General features: G+C 39.2%; 1 protein-coding gene across 3 annotated transcripts in view; it reads left to right on the top strand.

The window, feature by feature from the left end:
- Nucleotides 1-23,894, top strand: part of PPA2 (inorganic pyrophosphatase 2) — a 45,543-nt gene that overhangs the window by 11,480 nt on the left and 10,169 nt on the right. The window contains exons 3-8 of one of the 3 annotated variants that reach the window (XM_059844215.1): nucleotides 1,051-1,115; nucleotides 2,794-2,838; nucleotides 11,165-11,218; nucleotides 13,670-13,789; nucleotides 16,149-16,235; nucleotides 17,541-17,667. In XM_059844215.1, the coding sequence (XP_059700198.1) occupies nucleotides 1,051-1,115; nucleotides 2,794-2,838; nucleotides 11,165-11,218; nucleotides 13,670-13,789; nucleotides 16,149-16,235; nucleotides 17,541-17,667 (498 nt within the window). Of the gene's footprint in view, nucleotides 1-1,050; nucleotides 1,116-2,793; nucleotides 2,839-3,038; nucleotides 3,094-11,164; nucleotides 11,219-13,669; nucleotides 13,790-16,148; nucleotides 16,236-17,540; nucleotides 17,668-23,894 lie in introns of those variants that run through there. The other 2 variants (XM_059844216.1, XM_059844217.1) reach the window with 2 other exon arrangements.

Below are 23,894 nucleotides of genomic sequence, written 5' to 3'. Positions count from 1 at the left end.
GTTGCTACGTTTCTGGTCCATTGACCTACAGTCAACTCTGACGTCTGCTGGTGTGGGAGAAGTGGAGGCGGCGTGTGCCCGCTTGGCAGCGCTGCCAGAGCTCCCTTGTGCTCATTCATGGGGCTGCCAGTGCAGGAGATTGTCTAGGGAAAGTCACTTTATTTCATGGGACTAAACAGCTTACCTCTAAATTTTGTTTTATTTCGGAGGAGCATCTGGGAGGTTTCCAGGCGTCACACATCTGCTCCATTTACTCTTTGCTGAGGTGGTCAAAAGTCCAAAGCTGAGTGAAGTGCCTTGTCTGCTTTTTCCTTTACTATGAATAGGGGTGCTAGCAGAGGAGAAATTCCTTGGGATTTGAATTAGTATTTGCACTCTTTTGATGTGATACTTGGACTTGAAAAACTTAAACATACACTCCAGTGAAATTAGTTGCTTTCTAGGGTGGGGGCAAGGCTAAGGTGCAGATTGGGCCCCCATTAAGTTAAGATCAATTTCTGCTGGTTTCAAGGTGTGGTGTTTCATATCGAGGGCTTAGAGCAATTATCCCATCCCTCAGTTACTCTTGGTCTAAAGGATTTGGCCTGTTATGTTGAGGGATTTGTGGTCATGAAACTCTGTTTATTAGAAATACAGTGCAATCATGGGGCAACATTGGTAGAAACCCAGATGAATTCACTTACCACTGATGGAAATGAGGTTCCTTTGGGTGGTTTTTTTTTATTTTTTAATTTGTTAATGGTTGTGTATGGCCAGGGAGTAGAAAAGAATGAAAGAATCTTCTCATCCTTGTATAGCTTGCATTGCCAGGTAGAAGAGAAGCATAGTGTTGAATTCTAAAGCAATAACTTTGATTCTAATAATTCCTTGTCAAAACACTCAAATTCCTTGTCCTCCATGTCGGTACATGTTTGAAATTGAACTTCAGAAAAAGTTTAACCGATGCACAATCATAGCATATATTCATTTCTGTATTGTGTGATGTTTAGCAACACCAACATCTTATGCCAAATCTTTAGGTTTGCAATGCTGCTTCGTTTTGTCTTTCAGAGAATGCAGATGGCAAATATATTTCCCCATTCCATGACATTCCGTTGTTTGCTGGATCTAAAGAGGTATGTTTTTATGCCTTGAAACATTAATAATTTCAAAATGCTATTAGTTTTGTTGGTGTTCTTTGGATAAAAGTGCAGTTTTTAAAAGCTTTTTTTTTTTTTTTTTGGTAATCAACAGAGAAATATATAGTGCCAGAAAGGGCTCACTCTAACCCACACCGGTGCCTTATGTAACGCAGGCACAATGACTACACCAAATTTTCTCTGCTGAGTTTAGTAACTTGCAGTGACACGTAATAATAATAATGATTGCTGTTTATACAAGCCTAGGTGTCTATTTAAGTCTCTAAGTGATTGAGGGCAGGAGAACCCTCACTGTATCTTGTGATAATTCTCTGTGTTTAGGTTTGTGCTTGAATTAATTTTCTGCTGTTACTCTTTTTGAATTAGCAGTTTTCTACACCTGCCGTTAAAAGTGTACATTTCTTTGTCGTGGATGTACAGCACACGCTTGCATAACTTATAGTGTACGTCTTTAATTCCCAAAAGGAGCATTAGAATTGGAAGCCAACAGCAATGCCCAGGGGAGAAGTGGTAATCACACCTTTGGAGATTCGAAGTGCACGAGGTGCAGCTGAGCACTGTCGTGTCTTGTTAGCTGCCCTCCCTGGGGTTTCATTACAGCAATAATGAAACGGCTGTTTAGTCTGTCACTGATGGGAGAACTGCCAGTCTTTAGTTTAGGCTGAGGTTTGCTTATCACAGGGTGCTTGTGACACAAACAGGCTGGGGGAGTTTTAGTCGTTTTCTTGTTTTGTTGCTGAGTCTCTATGGGTGATATGAGTGGTGCAAAAGGTCAATAGTTTGAACATGTTCAGATGGAGACTCCTGAACTGATGAACCAATCTCTTAAATTATTAAATCCAAGAGATTAGAAATCTGAATGAAACCTTTTTCATCAGCAGACCCCAGTGCTTGTCAGTAGGAGAGGCAGGCCGTTCAGAGTATCATTATTAAGATACCATGTTCAGTCCATGCTATTGCTGGAAAAGCCATGGGCATTTTCATCACATGTTCCCAGAGGCCTTGCTGTCCCTGCACCTAGAGTTAAAAGTTTGTGGGAGTAGCTTATAGCCTATGATTTTGCCAGTAGGTTAAATTAGAGTACAGCAGTTTCTGATCAGTGTGGAGAGACTTTCATTTTGGTGTGTGAGTGCAGAAATAGCATTCTACCCAATATAGGGCCTGAATGGTGAGCAAGAAGGGAAGTCATGGTTAAGGTCTCTGTTAATTTTGCCTTGTTTGCAGGAGGATGACTTAAGGATGTATGCTAGAGTCTTTCCATCCCCTTGTCTAAGATTTATGGACTTTATGATGGATAAATCCAGACTTATTTTTTGTACTGGTTTTGTTTATTATGGATTGGTTTTTGTCTTCTTCAACTGTTTTTAATCAGTTGAGTACAGGCCTAAACTGCTGCTTAAATTTCTTGGTAGCTGCCAGAAAGTAAATGTGTCCTTGTACATTTTTTTATCTTCCCTTGTTAATGTCTTGAAGGTTAGAATTTCACAATGAAACAGAACCGAGTACTTCCTTTTAAAAGTTATAATTTAGGCCTTTGTGCTCACAAAGGGCTGTTTCAATTGGATTGCAAAGTACTGTTGACTGTATTTATGTGAATAAGGTGCTGCTTTCTAGTGTTCTTTATATACCTCTTTACTTCACTCTTTCCCTATAGGATAAAGAAATTCCTGCAAAGAGGTCAAAGACTACTGGATCTGAGGTACTGCTAAGTTTTTTTTCTTGTTTCTTTTTTTTTTTTTCCCCAACTATTTCCTCTATTTCCTTTCCAACATCACTTTTCTGCAGAGTGAACTTGCTGTCACTGAATATTGTTGACGTATCTTCAAATGCAAGTCTTTTAGGAGAAGACTTAAAGAGATTTTATATTCTCTTCTTTGAATGGGCCAGAAATGTCAGAATGCTTTTATTCATCAAGATGTTCTCAAAGGCAAACACTTACGCCAGTCTTTCAAAGGTTTGTTATGACTTTTGCTGTGTAGATGTCTTATCTTTTTTGCTATTATGTTCAGAAATATTTGCAGTAAAACCTCCCTTAATGAAATATTCATTATTCTCTGACTGTGGATAATCTTTGGTTTATATACAGAACTTCAAAAATCCTAAGTATGTTAGGGCAGAAACTATACTGAGTATCTGCTTTTTAGAACTGGGGTTATGTTGTTTTCTGTACTCAGCTGGGAAGCCCAAAGGGAGAAAAAACACATCTGCTAATGGTTCAGCATTACCCAGCACTGAAGTTAAGGCTGATAGAAGCCTAGAAAACATGGAAGATCTGCTCAGGCTTTTGCTGTGAAACAAGATTTGTTTGTTCAAGTGTCTTTTCCAAAATATAACATTTTTTGCTGTGCTTTGCCTGGCATAGGCTCATCTAAGACTTAGTAAAAGAATGTGATAGAAAAATAATGAGCCAAACTGTGCTTTAAGGCCATTATATGTGGGTGGGCGGGTGTGTGTTCCAATCCTTATCTTCTCCTATCTGTTTGGCCAGTCATATTGCAAAACTGTAGCTACCCATCTGATGTGAAAGAACAGTCCTAACTGTCTGGGTTCTCATAGTTTTGCAGCCAGTGTGTGGTGCACTGGTTCTTGTGCTGTACAGCAGTCCCCACGCAGTCCTGCACTATGCGTTTCCTCTCCGTTGCTCTGTGATTCATTCAAGCTACAATGCCTAAGTAAGGCTTTTTAGATTTCCTGTAGCTTGATGCCCATTTAGGTACTGTTGAATAGATGCAAAATCATGTCTCAAAGAGGAACTATTCAGGAGAAAGAGTATGTGCCAGTAGGCTTTTATCAAAAATCATTGTCTTGCAACATCTATTCTTATTTACAGCTCCCGCTGGCAAGTCAAGTATTCTGTGTCTTATCTGCTTGTAAATACTGACTGGTGCAAAGACATTTCCTGCAGCATCTGAAACTGTTCAAAACTGCATTTGTCTGTGCTGTGAGAAGCATGGTAGCTTGTTGAAAACCATGTTTCTAGTAGCCTGTGGAAAGAGGGGTAAAATGCCAATGAGGCTGAGCAGCTCTTGCTTCCTTAGCCAGTGTAGCCTCCAGAGCTGCTTCACATAATTCCTGCTGTGAGACAGCTCTGGACTGTGGTTTAATAGAACTACAGAAAATGTGCAAAGGCAAATGAGCATTTCAATCCTAGCAGGCTTTTGATTCAATTAGGCAAACAGATGTGCAGGCTGTAAGCTTCCTGAACATACTTAGATGGTGAAATATGAGAACACCTTTTTCATCATGATCTTAGGGATTTGGGGAGGAGAGAGAAAACAGGGGGATCTTTGTGTTCAGGAAAGCAGTTTCTTCTTACGCTGGGCTCTTCAGCAGCTCTCCTCACCTTGCCTGATGAGAGGTGCATCCTTGTGTGCTTGTATGCAGGGAAAGCATAGCTTAATCAGGGAATAAAGGGAAAATGAGGAATTTAATGTGATGTACTGATTTCAGAAGACCTTTGAAGCCCTAACCTCCTTGTTCTTGTCTAGAAATGCAAAGGCTGCTGTTGATACCTGTTATTCAGTTGATCCTTCACTGAATTTGACCAGAATTAGAAAGTGATAGTTCTTCTTGTCCTGGAAATGCATCTTTGAAACTTATGCTTTTAGGGTGGCAGTTATTTGTTACTCCAGACAAAAGCAAGCCCTCTTTATGAGTTAAATTAAATGAAGTTTGTTAAATCATGCTGAGCTGGTGTTTATCAGATGGCACTCTAGTTATGGAAAACTAAGATAATTCTGGGAGAATCTCTTTGGTCAGTCTAATCTACTTTAAATTGCCCTGGTGTTCCTAATGTCAGAAAAGGTTTCAAAGTTAGAGGAGTTTCAGCTTTCATTGTTTGTAGGATGAGAGAGAGCACACATCCTACAGGTCTGTGTCAGCTGTTTTACAGTTTCAGTTTGTAGTTTCTAAGGGAAACACTTTCCTGTTTCTGTATTAACTGTTTTCACTAGTTCAACCACTTCTTGTAACATTTTAGACCTTCCCAAATCTCAGTTAAATTTAGCTTTGCAGATGCTGCTGACAGCTGACCTTTTTGCTTTTGCAGGTGGTTTTTGGCTGTTTGATGACAAGAAAGAAGTTATTTTGAGGTAGAAACTATACTGAAAGAAGTAATATTCAGCTCCAGTCTTAAAATTACTAGCAGCCTGCTATTAATTTCAGGGGTCTGAACCCCTGCATTGCCTTAATCACTTGGAATCCACTCCTGCCCAAGTAAATCTCTGTGATATGTTTCAAAAGTTTCACATCTCTGTCTGGAAAAGTGGATGTTTCCACTAGGTTTACAGTCAAAACTGTCAGAAACTGCCTGACTGTTGAATATGGTCTTCCTTGTCTGGCAGGAAGAAGGCTTGAAGAGGTCATAATTTTCTTTTCAAGGCCAACATGACATGTTGTTCCCTGTTGTAGTTGAAAGGGTTTCTAATCTACTTGTCATTGTATATCTTCGGAGAAGTATTCACATGTGGTATCTTTCAGAGGTCCCAGGTGTTCTTGAAATACAGTGTTTCATATGCTGGCTCTGGTGAGGAGTCTGTCCAAACATGTAGAGATTATAGTTCTCTAACTTGGAGACATTCACAAGAGCATTTGAAAAAAAAAATAGAAAGAAAAACAAGACAGCTTTTGTTTTGTTGTATCTTGTGGATTACACATTGCTGGGATGCCCATGTGGACTTCAGCTGAGATGCTTCTGTGATCCAAAAACTTCTGATAAATTAACTAGTCAGGTGAGATTTAAGGGCTCATCAGGGTGGTATGCAGTCTGGTGATCTGACCTTGTGCTTCCAGCAGTGTTCAAAACTGGTGTCAGAGATGTCATTTGGTAAAGTTGGTATGCTTCATAGGAAAGGAGAAGCTGTCATCATTTTCTGTGCAGAACAGGTGCCCGCTTTGTGCTGACTTTGTATTCTGCCTTAACTACAGTCTCTGTAACTGTCCTTGGTGATGTCAGACAGTTTTTCATATATGTGACCTGTGCTATAGTGTGTCCATTATGTGGTCAGGGATTTGTATTCCAAATTTTAGGTTATCAGTTAATCTTTCACTCTGATGCTTGAACTTGCACAGACTTTTGCTATGGATGTGTCCATTAGGTGCAGCCTCGCTTTGTGTTCCTACGGATGAAGAAATGCTGAGAGTGGAAGTAATCTTCACTCATCGGTCCAGTTGAAATCTACCCAGAGTATTATTGGTTTACTGAGAAACTTAAATCAATTATTTGATCCAATTTAACTTCAAATAAATGATTCCTTAAACTTGAGAAAGCCAGTGGTTAATATTTATCCATGTCAGGGTTATACATGGCATAGTTTTGCAGTGAATGTGTCCCATAACTGGTTGGTCAGAGAATGTGCCCGATGCCAGTGAGATTCATGTGTGTAAAACCTACCTGTACCTACATGGTGTTTGTGATTCCCTTTCCAGTGTAATAGGAGGGAAGTACACTGTGAAGAGATTGCAGGTGCTCTGTGTTCATGCTGGACATTGCATTCCTCTTTTGCTATGTGGCATGTTAATTTATATTGGAGAAGTTCCACTTTCTCTTTGGTGTCCAGATGCTGCTGGCATCTGGTTTGTTGTTTTAATTGGCAAATATCTTATGGCAAGTGTTACATTGGGAATGCTTATAACATGGCTATTCATTTGATAAGGAAGTCCCACTCTAGTTATTTCTGGATATATTTAATGACAGTCCATATTTAGCTTCTCCTTTTTTTCCTCCTTTTTTCTTTTATTTGCTGTCTTCCTTTTAAACATCACCCTTTGTTCACACTACTGCTAGACTGCAGCTTATGATTTTCATTCTTGTTAGTCCTCAGATGTGTGCTACCATGTTCAGTTGATGACTGATGAGAATCCCTGCCAGATTGTAAATGAGCAGACAGAAAAAAAAGGAAATGGTAGCTGCTTTTTCTTCTCTCTTTCTTCTGGACTCAGAACTTCTCTATGACAAAGAGTCAGCAGCCCTCAAATGCTACCTCTAGTGCTTTTAGATTTTTTGAAGCATTCTACTATAAAAACTACCAAAGTAACTGTAAGCTTTAGCATATCTCTTGTCATGCATGGTGATGGCAAATTGCAATCTATAGAGGTTATTCCATTTCTGCCTCAAATTATCTAAACCTTCTTAGCTGAGCCTTAAGGGTTGCAACCCTTGAACAAAATCATACCTATTCAAAACCCTTCCCTCAAGTGTATGAAGTAAGGAACTTTGGAATGACTGGGAAAGAAACTAGTTGAACAAGAAGGGGAAAGTTAGGTAAGGAAGAATTGGTTTTGAGAGGGATAAGGCAGTCCAGAAAGGCAGGCCTCAGAAAGGTCATGGATTTTTTTTTTTTCATCTGAAACTCCGGTTTCTAAAAACAACCCCAGATCAAAATGAGTTATTTTCTGTAAGAATCTGTACAGCCAGAAGTAGTTGGTTTTTTAAAGTAGTTTAACTAGTTAAAACCAGTTGTTTTTTAAGGCCATCAGTCTTAGAGGAGAGAATGATGACTAACGGTTTACCTGGGTACAACAGTCTCTATTTTCCTTGCTTTTCTCAATACTTGCTTACAAATATGCTGAAGTATTTTTGTATATCTTTTTATCTTTCTATGTTTTTTAATTTCAAAAGCCAAAAACTGTTTCTGTGTGAAAGAGACATTTTTGCTTGTCTCAACAAAAACTATATCATGATACATTAAAAATGGTATTTAGCTGAAATGGAATGCAGTAAGTTGCCAAGAAGTGTTAAAGACAAGACCCAAAAAAAAGCAAACAGTTAAAACCTACGTGAGTTCCCATGTAATCTACTTAGGGTGTAGTTCTTAGGAAATGAAGGATATCATTTACACATACTGGTTGTTCCTACTGATGTAATTTTCTGCTGATTTTCTTATGCAGTTATAGGAATTAGGAAATGTACTTTTGACTTCTCTGTGTTGAGCAAGTAGATTTCAGACCTCCTTTGCCCCATCACCTCTTCAAGGTATAACAGAGTTTGAGTACAAATAGCTGTCTTGTGTTCATATTGACCCAAAGTCAAACAAGCTACGCAGTACCCTGGGTTGAGTGTCCCTCTGGGCTCTTCAGCTCCCTTTTCCTAGCAGATGGATTCTGTCCCTTTTTCTGAATCTAGGACACTTTCCTCCTCTTTTCTTGCATGCTCCAGGAATACTGTCCTGAGGAAACCGTCAGCCAGCCTGTTGCACAGTTAGCACTCGTGAAGTGGAGTCCCTTCTACATGGGGCACTTGTAGAGCTGGGTTAAGCCTGGACTGCAGTGATCTCACAGGCAGGCCAATTGACTGCTGTTGTACTAAGGGAGTTAAATGGTAAACTTTGCAAGCAATAGTTTTTGTTTAATGAGAGATCTTTTTGCTGTGGTTTGAAGGTGTGTCAGATGGGCTGTTGAAACAGTCTTGCCATCGCTCGAGGGGGTAGAAGTGCTTACTTAGGGGATTGGTGAGATGGAATTTTTTATTTTACTGATTTAAGATAAAAATATCAATTACCAGATGCATTCACCAGCCAAAACTAACCGCTGAATGACACATGCAGATGGTAATCTGTGGAGACAGGTGGTGTCTGACACTTGCATTTCTGTTTTCAGCTGAGGCAGGGACAGTTTACAGCAAGGGATGGAGGACAACTTTCAGGTGGGTAGAAAGAATAGGTGCTTGGTCTGGGCTAAAAAGAGTGATGGAAACATTCCTGTGTGATACTTAGTCACAGGAGGAAAACAAAATAGGAAAGAGGAGGGGAAAAAACCCTATAATACTAGGTAGTCTAGTTCTCTTTCAATCTGTCAAAATATCTAGTATGTGCCCTCCTTTCCACACGAGTGAATCTAGTCTTACCACTGTGAAAATTTGATTGACCTATAAATAAAACTTTTTATTTTTAAATGTAAACACTGAATGAAGTCATTAATCTTTTGTAAATGCTTGTGGCAGCTTAGCATTAGAGAGAGTACTTTTGGGGATTTTTTTTTTTTGCATACAAATTAATCTGTCAGGCTGTCACATTTAAGACTCTTGACAATTCACGTTTGACTGATACCACAAATTATGAGGGCCTGGTCTTCAAGCTGAGTTGAATCCAAGTGGTTTTATTATGTTTTTGAGAGCAGCATTCCATTAATTTCAGTCCAGTGTAATCCAGCCCTGACAGTTGGTTTGGTGAAGACATGGACTACCTGTTGACTGTTGACTGCTGAAGCCTTTGCATTCTTCATGGACAGGAAAGCATATGGCAGCATTGAAACAACAAAAATATAGAATTGTGGTGGAGGGGAAGACATCCTGTATAATTCCAGTGGTTTGTAAGTTTTCTGCCTGTAGCTACCAGTCAGAACAATTTTTTGGCCTGCTTGGCAGTTCCCTAAGAGTTTCTTGTCAGCACTGGCTTTCATACTGTGCATTTCTCTTTTCCAAGTGTTTCCCAGATGGATGTGCATACTTTATTTGGCTCTCTTCCAGCCCTTCTCTTACCTGCTCATGCATGTGTGTTGCTTTGTTCTATCTGCATGCTCAGTGTTGACATTTTTGAGCCCTCTTTACTTTAGTTTCAACTGTTCTTACATGCATAAGGTGTATTTTATGAAACTGAGACTTACCTGAAACCTTTCTCCTTTTTTTCTTTTTTTTAAATCTTTTTTTTATTTGGTCATGACCTGATTGGGAGAAGTGATGCCATCTGATATGCCACTGATTGCATTATGGGCACAGTACTTATGGATGGCAAATATAGTTTAAATTTATTGGGAATTGGCTGTCAGTGTTGTGCATAGCTTGTGATCTCATAATAGAAATGCTGAATGACAGTTGATATTTTCCTTTGCTTTCTTGCTTTCCACATTCCAGATTTGTTTGGGGGGAGATGATCATAGAACCATTGGAATTACTTTTATCAGACTGTAATGGTGACCCTGGTAATGCTGTTTGTTTGTTGCAGCTGCAGGGTGCAAGGAGCAAAAATACAAATATTTAAGGGTTCATGAAGCCTTAGTTGTGGTGTAGTTAGGATATCAGTGCAAGTCTTCATTTGATTCAACTATATTTTTTTCTTAAGAATTTCTGGACAAACATATTTTGTCTTTCCTGACCTGTTGCAATTGCTAATACCAAAGTGAGTTATCCTTGGCTGTGAAGAGATGTCCCAGGCAATGTGATATTTTTGAGGTTATTGTAGTAGTCTAAAACAGGTTGTAGACTTTGCTTGATAGTTTGTTCTAGTTACCCAATTCAGTAGTACTCTGCTCCTTGGTAGGGCTTAACTCAGCTTCATAAGAAGAAATCTTACAGCAGTTACACAGAATTTTTCTCTTTGGAAGATGTTGCTTTAACCTCCTCAGTAAGAAGGTGTAGTCTCCTTATTTTTCTTCTAAAAACATTAAAGTTTACATGTTTATTGGGTTTTTTCCTTCCACACCACCTTCTTAAAAAACTTTCACTTTGTTTCTGTTAGGAAGAAGTCTGGCACAAATGTGAGGTGTCTGTGTCCATGCCCTTCCTCTGCCATCGCTTTTGGATTGGTATCAGCTCACTTGAACCAAATTTGACTGAGAAACAGAAATGTCATTTGCATAAGTCTTTGAAAAATAGTAAGGCAAAAGAGGAGGGCCTGAAGGAGTAAATCCTTGGGGGAAAAAACATTGTCCTTTCCACTGCTTAAGGGAAGCTAACTCTGTCCTATAGAAACAATCAATCTTCTCTGACAAGTAGACTGAACCTCTGCCTCATGGCAAACCATTCCATGGACATTCTGAACATTTTGTGAAGGGTGATATTGACATGGGAACAAAAAACATCAGGAGTATTTCCATTGCTGCTTGTTGTCCATATTCTTAAAGGGGTGAGGTAGGGAATGGATGAACCATGGTGGTTGATATAAAGGAACTGTACAAATTAAAGTGGCTGTAACAGAGAAATGTGATGTATGTTGCTGCTGAATGCACAGGAGAGAATTTGTGTTACTGTAAAATACTAATTGCCAAGTGGAATTTATTTTCAGTTCTGACACTATTTTTTTTTGTTTTAGGTCCTGTTTAATATGATTGTAGAAGTGCCTCGTTGGACTAATGCAAAAATGGAGGTAATTAAGAAAAACACCTTGATTAAATAGGTATTTGGGGAAGTTAAAACAATGCAGTGGCTTCCAGTAGGCAGAATTTAATCACAGTTTGGATTGCTCTTTCCACATTAAATGTTCTCTGTTAAAAAATTGGTTTGAAGTGGTGCATACACTTTCCTTGCAATTACAGAAAGTGTTGAGCTACTGATTGTTTTCTTGGTGGAAACAGGAAAGAGAGGTGGGCATTGCTTCTTGACAACCCTCTCACTGCAGAGTGCAGCATATCTGCAGCAGAGTGCTGGAGTACTGATTTTTAGGGTGTTTTGCAGCATTTAGAGTAACTCTTGCTTGCTTATAGAGCATTCCACTCAGATGATTTAATTTATCATTTCCACTGTATAGTGTGTTAGACCAAATCTCAACAAATGGAGTTGCAACTAAAAGAGCATTTCCTTATGACCAAAAAAAAAAATATTTGGGGACTTCACTGATTGAAAGTATGAACTCCTGCAGGGATATATTTTGCAAGTAGTAAAAGCATTTGTAGTGTTTGTGAAACAACAGATCTCACCAGGGGATATGTCCTGTCTTCCTGAACATTTGTATTCATTTTAGGCATGCTTCCCAGATACTTTTAAGGAAGTTTGTGGCTGAGCTGTTAACTCTTTTAATTATTGAAAATAATACCAAAGAACCTTTTTAGCCTGCTATTTGAGAATTTTTTCTCCTTTCCCTGATGATAGAACTGTCTTTGCCATCACAGCTGTTACTCTTCAAGCAGGGTTACCGCAGATATCTACCCCTTATTTTAAGCTCATGATTTATTGTGGCAGCTGAGTTCTCTTTTGCAGAGGATCCCTTTGACGGTGCTACTTGAACTCTACCTAAAGCTCAGGGTGCTCTCCCTATGCTTCTTTCAGCACATTATGTCAAGGTTAGAAGAGTTTGTTCTGTTAGGTTTAGAAATCATTGATCTTAGGCTTTTTGGGTTTGATGGAGGAGACTAGATGTAGTTTCCTAATATTTAACTTTTAATATCCTTAAAATTTGCTGCATCAGTTAAGGTAGTCGTCATGCCTTGCCATCATGTCCTGGCAATCCTTCAGTCCAGACCATGGTAAGCTGCTAATTCCTGCTATTACCAGATCTTGTCTGCTCATCTCTCCTCACATGCAATGGAGACTTCAGGACATTAAGCCTTGCATTAGTATGACTGTTTACCCGCTGTTACATTTCCTGCAGCAGATCTTCTGCTCCTCAGCTAGTTATATTTCTGTTCTTCTTCCCTTGGTTCCCTCAGTTATTCCTCTTTGTCCCAGTTTCCATGAACAAAAAGCATTGATGAGCTTCAGTTCCATCAGTGTCCCAGGTGGCCTGTTGGAGCTCTTCAGTGTTAGGTTATGACCAGAAGCAGGTAGAATCCAGTGTGAAGCCAGAAATATGTGAACCTTCATCTTGGCTCTTGGGGAGGGTTTACTTTTGGAATGAGTACATGCTGTTGAGGTTGGTGTGGTTCTAAAAGGTGGAATTCCTTTGGGATGGCTTTGGTGATGGTGCTTCAAGTAAAGGCCAGGGATATAAAATTAATATAGGCTAAGGGCTGTGTGCTCCTGCAGGGAAACTATGCATCACTTGTGTGTAATCACTTGAGCCTGTAACAAATGTTTTGCCACTCAGATGAGTGTTTGTAAGCAAGAGCCAAGCTAACGGGGGTTGGTGGGTTGGGACTGTGGTGTGGAGTGTCAAAGGGTGGTTATAGTGCAAATTAGCTGTGCTGGGTAACTCAGGCAGTGGCTATATGTGTGTGGTTTGTGTATGGGCTTTGGGGGAGAATGTAACTGTTCAGCTGTAGCTCAGCTCTTCTGTCAGTGCTTCTTTAGGAATAAGAATGCCCTCTTCAAATGGTAGCTTAACTTATTCCAAATCTGCATTAAGCTGGCATTTGCTCACTATGAGGAACTTGTGCTTAGGAAAAAGCATTTATATGCTGAGAGGTGATGGAAAGAAGGGGTGTTTGCAATTGGAGAGCAAGGAGCAGTCAAGAGGTCAAGAACATGAAACATTTCCTCTGTGGCTGTCAAAGCTCCTGTTGTTGAAAGATGTTGTGCCACCATTTGCATGTCTGTTGAACTTGTACTATAAAGTGCAAGAGCTTCTAACTTAAGTTCCTTTCAGTTTTTATGTTTGACCATGACAGCCTCCTTAGAAATTTATTACTTTCTCTTCTAGATTCATTTTTTTCTTGCATACTTTACAGCATTATTTAATACCTTAATAAGCTGCTTTTTGAATATGACCCTTGAGATTCAGAGTGAGGCTATAGTAGTTTTAATAGTCCTCAAACCACAAGCATGTGCTGCCAGATGGATCTTTCTCACTGGTTGGGTATGGAATTAATTGCTTTCCATTTTAACATTCTCCTTCTCTCTTTCCCTCTTCCTGCTCCCCCACCCTTTTTCACGACCTGCTTAGATTGCCACGGAGGAGCCATTGAATCCCATTAAACATGATACAAAGAAAGGCAAGCTTCGATATGTGGCAAATATCTTTCCTCACAAGGGTTATATATGGAATTATGGTGCCCTCCCACAGGTAACATTTTTGTTATAATGGTGAAAGTTTTCTGTCTTCTGTGTAAATTGCCTTGTAAATCTTGGATACTGCCTGAATGCAAATCAGCTGCAAGAAGGGTGATTCTCTTTGATACATTTGTAAATTAGAATTTTTTTATGTCGAACTTTATTGTGTCCATAAATTTTGATCGGAATTTGGGTGTGGGAATAAATAGGAGCTGTGTTTTCAGGAAGGAGTTAAATGATCAAGAAATCTCAAATCCTTAGTCTGTGTCTCTGTGCTTTAGTGATAGAATCAAATTGTCATGGTCTGCCATTCAAGAATATTTTGTCAAGTACACCTTCTCTGCTTAAACAAGGCATTTATTTAAAAACTCAGTTAAGATTTTCATGTACTGCAGCTTAAATTTTAATTGGGATTTCTTAATGTTTTTAACAAAGAGGAACACAAGGGCTGTTCTTTTTAAGATTAAACCTCACCTGCCTTCCTTAACGTTTCTCTGAACTGTGAGACTTTACTGATCATGACACATTGAAAACTTTGAGCCTTGAAAAAGCCCATCTAATGGCTGAAATAATGAAAAGCTTTTAATTTTTTCATTTCTGTGAATAATACATTAGACTTCAGTTAGTACTGAAGAACATGATGGAGCTTGAAAAGAGTGATTTATTTTCTTTAAACTTAGCTGTATAAGCAATGGAAGTTGAGTTCCAAAAATCTGCTTTCATGTTTGATCCCTGGAGAGGAGATACTAGGCAGGTTCTTGAATGCCATAGTGAAGATCTTGTCCAATCAGCAGTGTCAGTAGACAGAGTTTCCAAGTAGCTGTAGTTAGAAACCAGCAGCTCCATTTAATAAGTTGAAATTTGTGTGTTTCTTAGTGCAAAGCCAGAATTATTTGAAAATGTGAATATTTTCCTGCACAAAGTGCATTATTTTGGACTTAGAATACTTTCCTCAGGAGAAATGTTTGTCATCCCTTGTCACTTGGTGAGCTGGGGAGGGCTGAACATAATTGCCATTTTGAATTTTTACTATATTAGACTACTTGCTATCATAGCAGAAGTTGCTATGCTGTCCAGAGAACAATACTATTCCTTCCTTCTAACCGAGAGGTGAAGAGGTGTGACTGGGCAGAAGTGAAGTACTGGTATAAAGCAGCCCTAAAAAAAAAAGCGCTTTGGAAGGATGAGAGGACAGTCTTAAGCTGTGTCAGGAGAAGCTTAGGCTAGACATTAGAAAAAAAATGTAGCAGAAAGACTAACTGGGCATTGGAATGGGCTGCCCAGGGAGGCGGTGGAATCACTGTCCCTGGAGCTGTTTAAAAAATGAGTGGATGTGGCACTCAGAGCCATGGTTTAGTTGATGAGGTGATGTTAGGTGTTAGGTTGGACTTGATGATCTCCAAGATCTTTTCCAGCCAACATGGTTGATTCTGTGAAGAGTACTGGAAAAGTAAATATTAAGTTTAAATTCTCTTTGGTTTTCACTTCAGCAGTTTTTTGGTAATGATTCTGCTACCTATACATATTCTTTTCACCATTTTTGCCTTCCAGTATCAGTCAAGTTCTCAAGAGCAAGTGTGAGGTGTAGTTACAGTCACAGACCATGAAGCTAGCAGCGTAGCTCCTTGGAAAAGAGAATTTTCTATAATCTTTTCAACAACATCTAATTGGACTCTCAATTCTTAACAGAAAAGCTTCTAAACTGTAGGATGAATTACTCTACTTGTAAAAGTAGAAACAAGTACTTGTGTAGTAATTAAGTTAGTATAACTCAGCTATGATTCCTTGCTTGTGCAGTGCTCAGAGCAGGGGTTTAAACTTACCTCTTTGGTCTTAAACTCTTAGCTGTCCTTTGGAATGTACATGTCTCAAAATACTCTGAAATACTTCATACCTAAATCTAAAATCTTTAAAAAGCTTATTGGGTGCTGACAAATGTATGCATAGGAGTGTGGTTCGCTCAAAGCTTAGATGTGTTAGAAAAGATTTTATGTTAATATCATGGTATTTAATAAGCATAACAAAAATGTAACTGTAAGATGTCCTAGCTTGATCCTACTATCACTAGTAACTAGAAAAATACATATTCAGGGTCCTCTGATGCCTTAATTGCTGCAATTGGGTAAAGTGTATCTGTTGAGTCATTGACATGGGAAAAATATGTCCTCAGTAATCCTCATGTCACTTGTCCTGAGTATGAGTTACTCAGTGTCAGACCACTGGCTGTTTGCTTTTTCTACTCCGATTGAGCAAGCCTGTTCTCAGAAAGCTGATGTTTTTATTGTTGCTTTTGCTAATCTTTTTAATTTAGTGGTAAGATGAGTTGTAATTGCAGTCCAGCAACTAATTGATATTTCTCTTTTCCCTGGCAGACCTGGGAAGATCCAAACCATATGGATAACCTTACAGGATGTTGTGGGGATAATGATCCTATTGATGTTTGTGAAATAGGTTCAAAGGTTTGTATTTACCAGGATTAATTTAATTTATCAAGGTTAACTTAATAATTTGGTAGCAACTTCTGAAAGAAAAGGTCGGATGGAAAACAAGAAAGATGTGTTAATAATGTTAGGGCCTGACAAAAGTATCAACAGAGTACCTAAGGAGAGAATAGGTAAGAAAATGGTGGATTTTTAAAAAGGATGGGGGAAAGTAGGATTTGGTAAAGTCTTTATACTGATTAAAAGGGAATAAAAGACCAACATCCTGAAGTTGTGTAGTTGGACAGTAAGTTTTGGGTGAAGGAAGTGATGGTTAAGATTTTTGGGAAAGGAAAATATTAGTTTCCTTTTTCCTTGTTTGCAGTATTGGAGCTAGGAATAGGTTGCTGAAAAATGAGGAAATATGACAGCATCATGCATATTAGAATTATAAAGTCAGACCCACAAAAGAGGTGAGTTTGATTTTACTCATAGCTGCTAACAGAAGTAGATCCTCTTTTCTAGAGAAGACTGGAACCTGCTGTAATGTTGCAGAGTTATGAGTTATGGAATGGATAGCTGAAAAAGAGGTGCAGCAAACAGCATTAGTAGGTATAAAGGAAAGGTTTAGCTGACTGAAAGAAAATTTTACGTATCTAGAGGCAGCAAAGAATGGAGCAATGCAGTGTATTGAAAATGAGATCATGAAATGGATGAGTTTGAAAGAGGGATCTGTTAGGATATTTAGGTAAGGGGAAATTTAATTGGTGACTTCAGTGAAAGTGGCTTTATTTGGAGTAAGAAACCTAAAGATTAATTTCAAGGGATCCAGAAAGAGTGAAAGAGGAAATATTAGCTGGCAGGGAGAAGGTTCCAAAGAAAATGCAAAAATGGTTGTGTTGGTATTTTTGGGGGAGTGCTGTGTGTTTATATGTGTATATTGGAGTCCAGAAGAAGGAATAGAAAGACAGAAAATAGGATCCTGTGTTCAGAAAATAGAGAGTCAAGGGACAGGAAGAAGTTAAAAAATGACTATGAGACACTTCTGACTTACAGTTTGGAGGGAAAACCAACAAAGTGTGGGGGAATTAGGGTAAAAGGGAAGGAAAAAAAATTTAGCTACTTGTCTACTTAAATAAATGCTGACTGGAGAATTGAGGAGTAGAGAATAGTACTGGTGGGAGAAAGGCTAGAAATACTAAATAGTTGTGTACTGAGTTTGCAGATCTATCTTGCAATTTTGTTACAGCCTGCTGGTCAAAAATGTAAAACTATTTTTTTTAAGGTTAAAGGGAAATTTACATGTTGTTTTCCAAATCTCTGTGGCATTACTTTCTGTTTCAGATTCGTTCTTGTGGTGAAATTATTCAGGTGAAGGTCTTGGGTGTTTTAGCTCTTGTTGATGAAGGAGAGACAGATTGGAAGATAATTGCCATCAGTGCAGATGATCCAGAAGCTCAGAAAATCCATGGCAAGTATTTTTGCCTTTCCTAATGCAGTTATGTCAGAAACTTGCCCAGAATGGTACCTGAGTTTAGGCCTGCCAGGATAAGAAGAAGCAGACGGTGGAAAGGCAAGACTTTTGGTTTGTTTGTTTGTTTGGGGGTTTTTGTTTTGTTTTTGTTTTTTAGGTTGTTGTTGTTTTTTGGTGTTGTAGTTTAGGTCAGGTGCTACCTTCAAGTAGGACATATATGCTTTCACACTAGACTTCTAAAATGGTTTGCTTGGATTTTCAAGAGGACATGGCATGCAGAAAGTTTTTTGGCTTCTGAAACACAACTGCCTTAGAAAGTGACCTCCAATAATTACAGGCTTATGTACTTGTAGTAGTGCATATTTACCTGCTCTGTTATGTAGCACACTACCGTTTTCCTTTTTGAAACTGTTTTTTCCTTTTATATTTACAGGCATTCTGAAAAGGCATTTCCAAGGTCTTGCCATTTTTAAGAGGATTGCTTCCAGAGTTTGTTGCTTAGTATGAACAATTAGGTTTCACCTTTTAGCTTGAAAATTGGCAAAATAAACTGCTAATACAGCTTACCCTAATCAGCCTTGATGATGAGCTGTGCAGGGGAAAATATCCTGCTCAAATTTGTCTTCCCTGTGATCAGACTTCTGGTATCCAAATGAAACTTGAATACTGAAGTGTGTCCATGTGAATAGCACATGAGGTGTAATTCTGATGTGTTAAAACTGCATGAAGTTTTCATAGCACAGGTAAAAAGCAGTTTTTCTCTGGATAAATGGAGGTTTACTTCCTCAGATGGAATATTACTGGGAATCATGAGTCTTAAGTGAGGGGGTTTGTCTATAACTGATTGTTAGGAAACCAAAAGCCATATATGCCATCAGGTATGTACAGTGAGAGCCTGCTCTTTGTTGGTAAGGGAGCACCAAGGTGCAGAGTGGCCTTTCTGTAGGAATAGAGCAATCCAGTAGCTTTTTAAAGACATATGTTCCTCAGCCACTGAGGTTTTTTCATGGTTTCTGAATGTAAAGTATATCACTGGACTAGCCCTTCATTCTCAGTTTTCTTGCAGGTTACTTTCACATGGAGAATACTTGACTTGTGGGGAAAGAAGGGGAGAAGAAGAGATGAGGAAAAGGAAACTCTTGGGTTGATGCTGATTAAAATCATTGGGCAGATGAATTACTGCATAGTGTTTATGACTCTATAACTACTTTGACAGTTAGAGATTAAGAAGTTCAGCTTAAGGAAAGAGTAAGTAATAGTTTGCTGTTAATGTCAGTATCAATTTAAACCACTCTGTAATGTGCAGCAAAATGCAATATAAGTGTCAGTAGTTAAAAGAAAAGTGAATAGCATTTTATTTCTAGACACTGTTCTGCTTAAAGACATACCTTTTCTCCCTGGCAATTTCTGAGAGAATGTGGTCAGAAAAGTGAATGAGAGAATTCAGGAGTCCACTAAGCAGGGGCAAAACTGTGGTAATTTATTCCAGTATTATTTATTATTTGGGATTAACTGTCTGTATTTGAAAGCTCTCTCTGGTTTTTTGGTTGGTTTTGTTTTGTCTTCCCCCCAGTAATGACTGGTTTATATCACCTCTATTACAGCTTTAGTTTATTTGGGAGGGGAGGAGTAAGAGCTTTAGTCTTAAAAAAAGAAGAAAAAGTAGTGGGAGGAATGGGCAAACCATTGCCTGTAGTTGATTCCTGTGTGCATCCTTTCTCATCAGGGAATATGTGCAAAACTTCAAGACGAGAACTGTCCTGAGATTCAGAGAAGTGGTAGAACTACTTACCCAGTTTAATATGATTTTCCTTTGGGATTGGAGTTGCAGCCCAAAATTTACAGAAGAAAGAAAAGGGGGAGAAGAAAAGCCCCTGTCTGCTTTCAGAAAACATGACTGGCTTGCAGTGTTTAACAGCAATCATTCTTCAGTCTGAAAACAAGCAAATCTGTCAGAGCAGGCAGTACAATATGTCCTTTTATACTTGTTTTTCCCCCTTCCCAAAGTTGTTAATTATTTCAGCATAAAGGGATGGCAGCTACGGTTAAAACCAGTCTCTCCCTCTGTAATTGATGTGCTGCTGTGTTGCAGAGGTGGCCTCCTGGGGAAGATGAGGCTAAGTGTTGCCTTCTAATCCTTCCCGGTCACTTCTGTATCATTTGTTAAAGATTTCCAACTGCACTGAGAATCATCACATTTGCTTTCAGCTCAGTATGTGCAGAGCCCCCAGTGAACATTTGGAGAAGATAATTTCAAGACACCAGAGTGGTGATTACTTGCAAACCCCAGCCTTAGCCCACACGGTGTGTTGGCTCCCCTTGCCTCTTTAAGCACGCCCCAGGTACCAGTCTCCTTCCAGGATTGCAATCGTTCTCATAAATGCAATTGATTTTTCTGACACTTCACAGAACTCAGAACTGAGAAGTCACAACTTCTGAGTGCTTCTCATTGTTTATTCATAGCACTCCACTGGACTGTGTTGTGCAGGAATTTATTGATAATTACTGGTTTAAATTGGAAACCCTGCCTGGAACTATCCGTTTCACACAGAGCAGTGAGAAACTCTTGTTTACAGTGACAATATGCAGGAATGATAGGCAATGCTTAGCACCTGTTTTAAGTGGGAACTGTGTGATCAGGAGGAATAGAAGGGTCTTAGTGTCTTTTTGGACTGACTTTGTAAGGTAATCTGTTTGAAATAATAGCAGTTAATTCTGGTGGGCATGGGGACTATCTCTCACCAAATACAAGCAGTATGTCAGACGCAGACATCTGTGTGAGAAAGATAAATCCGAACGTGTCTAGTTGGAGTCTAAAAGCAACTATTCCATTAAGATCTGTCTTTGTGGCTGTTGTGTTTCTGCTCAGGCAGTTGCTAGGCAGATGGCTGTTAGTGGACCAGTGGAGCAACTTTAGACCAAACAACTCTTAGACCTAAAAGCTCCTCCTTGCAGACTGAAACACTAAATCTTGGTGGTGTAATAGGCTGGGTTGCTTTCTTTATTTTGTTGTTCCTTTTTTTTTTTCTTTTTTTTTGGTGTGTGTGTAAAATAGCCAGGAGGAGAAGTAAATTTTTGAAGTAGAAAGGAAGGTTGCTTGTCTGCTTATCTTACAGTCTGGAGTGAATTTAATATATTGGATATATCGGAGTTCACTTCTATATCTAATGCTTTTCTAGTTTGGGCTCAGAAGGGGGATGAGTGGTAATTTTATGCTGTGATTTGATCTAGATGTATGTGGCATCTTCATATTGGACAAGTTTTAAAAATCACTGGCAGTTGAAGCAGGAATTGTGTTTGAAGCAGTCTATGAAGTCTGGCTTTCAAAAGGTCATTTTGCCCTCTTTCAGCAAATTGGACTAATCATGTATTAGTCCATGGCATTTTGGAGGTGATTTATTGGCCTGGAATCTTAGCAGCCATTTTTGCTGCCATTGCTCACTGGAAAGATGCCAGGATCTATTCAACAGCAGTTGGTGATGTCTGCTGGCTTTATTGTGCTGCCGTTTGCTGGCACTGGTGTAGTTAACTGCTGTGTTGCCATGCTGCTTTTACAATACACATCTAAAGATAGGTTTTAGTGATCAAACCCTAAATGGCAAAACTAAGACATATTGTATATTTTGTACTAAATATTGTTACAGACCTTTGCATGTGAGTGTATTTATTCACAGAGAAGCAGCAGAGGCCCAGAAGACCTTTGTTGTGGATTTGTGTAAGCACTCAGTATAAAAAAAATTAATTTGCTGTACCAAGGCTCCCCTCCTACCCCCTGCACAAAATACACCAAATGCCTTTATATGGAATGTAGCTGCAGCTTCCTGTAAATGTTTATAAGATGTTATTAAAAACATATGTCCTCTCTTCCCTCAGACCTTGTTTAGAAAGCTTGCTGCAAACATGTTGTTTTAGCTTTGCTTGCAAGAAGCAGCATCTGTTGTACTAAAAATGGTAGTTTTGTACAAATGCTTTTGTTGCTCTCTTCTGTAAAGCCGGCTAGAATTGGGATCTGCATTTCTTTAGCTCACTCCCTTGACAGAGAGGTAGCAGCGGGTCATGGTGGCAGGCTCTAGGGATTTTCCTTATGGACACTGAACTGCAGCCCTTAATGTGATCTGCTGTCTCTTTTTAACCCTTGGCACTTAACTTTGGTGCCCAGAAAAATGAGACCTGTGGTTTTATGCAGGCAGTGTAGAGAAATTCCCACTTAGAGCCCTGTGGGGATCTGCTGATAACATAGCTGTGGGAGCCTGACCTACTCTGCTGCTTTGAGTAGGGCTTGCTGGCAAAGATCAAACTGCTTTGGGCCACGTAAACACTTGCTGCTTCCCAACCTGCCCCTTTTAACATCAGTGTGAGTACATAGCTCCGAGGGAAGATAAGCAGTTAGTGTCAAAAAAGACTGTCTTGACAGTGTTTCCTGCAGAAAAGACATCTAAGTTGTTTGCTTTTTTTAAAAAACATAATTTGAAGCTATCTTCTGTAGATATTAGTGTAGTAAATTATTGTACTGCTTACTGTGAGCTTTTCTTTTACCTTTCTTTGCTTACTTTTTTTGTTTTCTGAATGTGGTTTTTCTCCTTTCCCCCCCTGATATCCCAAAGAGGCTGTTTAGATTTCAGTGGAAGACAAACTGTCTTTCAAGTTTTTCTATGGTGACTTTTAATGAACTGAAGAGGTGGCTGTTGAGTGAGTGATGCAAGAGCTGCTGTTTTCCTGGTATTTTGTGTTACATGCTGACTCCTCAGCAACAGCATTGATAATTTCCTGGGGTTTGTTTTGTTGCATTGTTGCACTTTTTTCTTCTGCTTGCCACCAACTTCCATTATAGTACAGATGTTCTGGAGTCTTTTTTTAAAATTAAGCATTCAAATTTCATTGGATATTCAGTAGTTTTATAGTAAAGAATAGTGAAGTGAAGCTTAGGGATGAAGGATAATAACTTGCAAGGAGCCCAGGAAATAAAAGCAACCAATGCCCCCCTTCTTAAGTCCTCAAAACCAGTGTATAATCCATCCATATAATGCTGTAGTACGATTGTGTTTAGTCACTTAGGCAAGGTATTTTCCAGTAGAGAGAGTGTGAAATTCAGGGAGACAATTCTATCCATGAAGATAGAAACTCTAACAAAAAGACATAATGAAAGTCTGTTTCAAAGCCTAACCTAATATTTGAGTCCTTCAAATAAGTATAAGTAAAACCTATAAAAAGGGGACAGCAGTTGGAGAAAAGTACCAAGTGCCAGTTAGTAGACTGTAAAGCACTTTTGATGAACAGTCTTTATTGGAGTAGGAGGCAAATAACCAAGTAGGGGGAGTGGAGAAGCAGCGTTAGGAGAGACATTTGCTGGAATAGGAACCAGAAAAAAGGAGCAGCAGTGTGAGAAAGTATGCTTGAATTTAAGTTGTGTCTGGACATAGAGGTCTGGAGTTTGTCCATTGCTGGGAGCCAAGGAAATTGCTGCAGCAGCCTGGTTTGCTTTACAAACTTGAGGAGATACTGTCTCTTCAACAAGTGTTAGACATGAATTCAAACTTCCCAAGAGGAGGAGTTGACAATGTCTCAAGTTGGAAGAGGGATGTTCTCTTGCTTGGAGAGAACAGGATGATACATTGGAGTCCTGAAACTGATTTGAATTGGAGCTGAACTTTTATTAGTGCCCAAGTGAAGCATTCAGCTTCCAACCAAGATCCCACCCTTTTCTAAATCATTCCTTCTTGGTTGGTCTTGCCCACTCACCCTAGTGAGAGGCTTTTTGTGCTCTTAAACACGTATTTCAGCGAGAAGACCTGCCTCTAGCACAGCCTTATGTGCCCTTACTTTTTTCTGGGATTTTGCCAGTGAAATTCCCTGATCTCCTACAGATAGATGGCCAGCAGCCAAGTTCAAAATGTGTTTTACTCTGAGCTCATAAACACGTAGCCCTGTAAAGTGTGTGCAAAGCAAAAATTTACGTGGGGTTCTTCAAAGTTTTATGCTTTATTCTTTGGGTAGTGGTAATGCAGTGGAATTTGGCAGTGGCATCTATGACATGCCTATTAACACTCAGAATGTCTTCTCAGATGGGTCTGGCCTCCCACTTCAGTCTACCTCTGTCATCTCTCTTGGTGGTCTACTGAGAATTGAATGGTCTGTAGCACAAGACCTTTTCTCTTCTCTTATCGTCCTCTTCAGAAATATTTTAATGTCTTTGTTCAGGTTCACAGTGAAATTTTAAAAGACAT

This window comes from Haemorhous mexicanus, chromosome 4 (assembly GCF_027477595.1).
Source record: "Haemorhous mexicanus isolate bHaeMex1 chromosome 4, bHaeMex1.pri, whole genome shotgun sequence".
Lineage (NCBI taxonomy): Eukaryota > Metazoa > Chordata > Aves > Passeriformes > Fringillidae > Haemorhous > Haemorhous mexicanus.
This window is presented reverse-complemented; position numbering and strand designations above follow the sequence as displayed.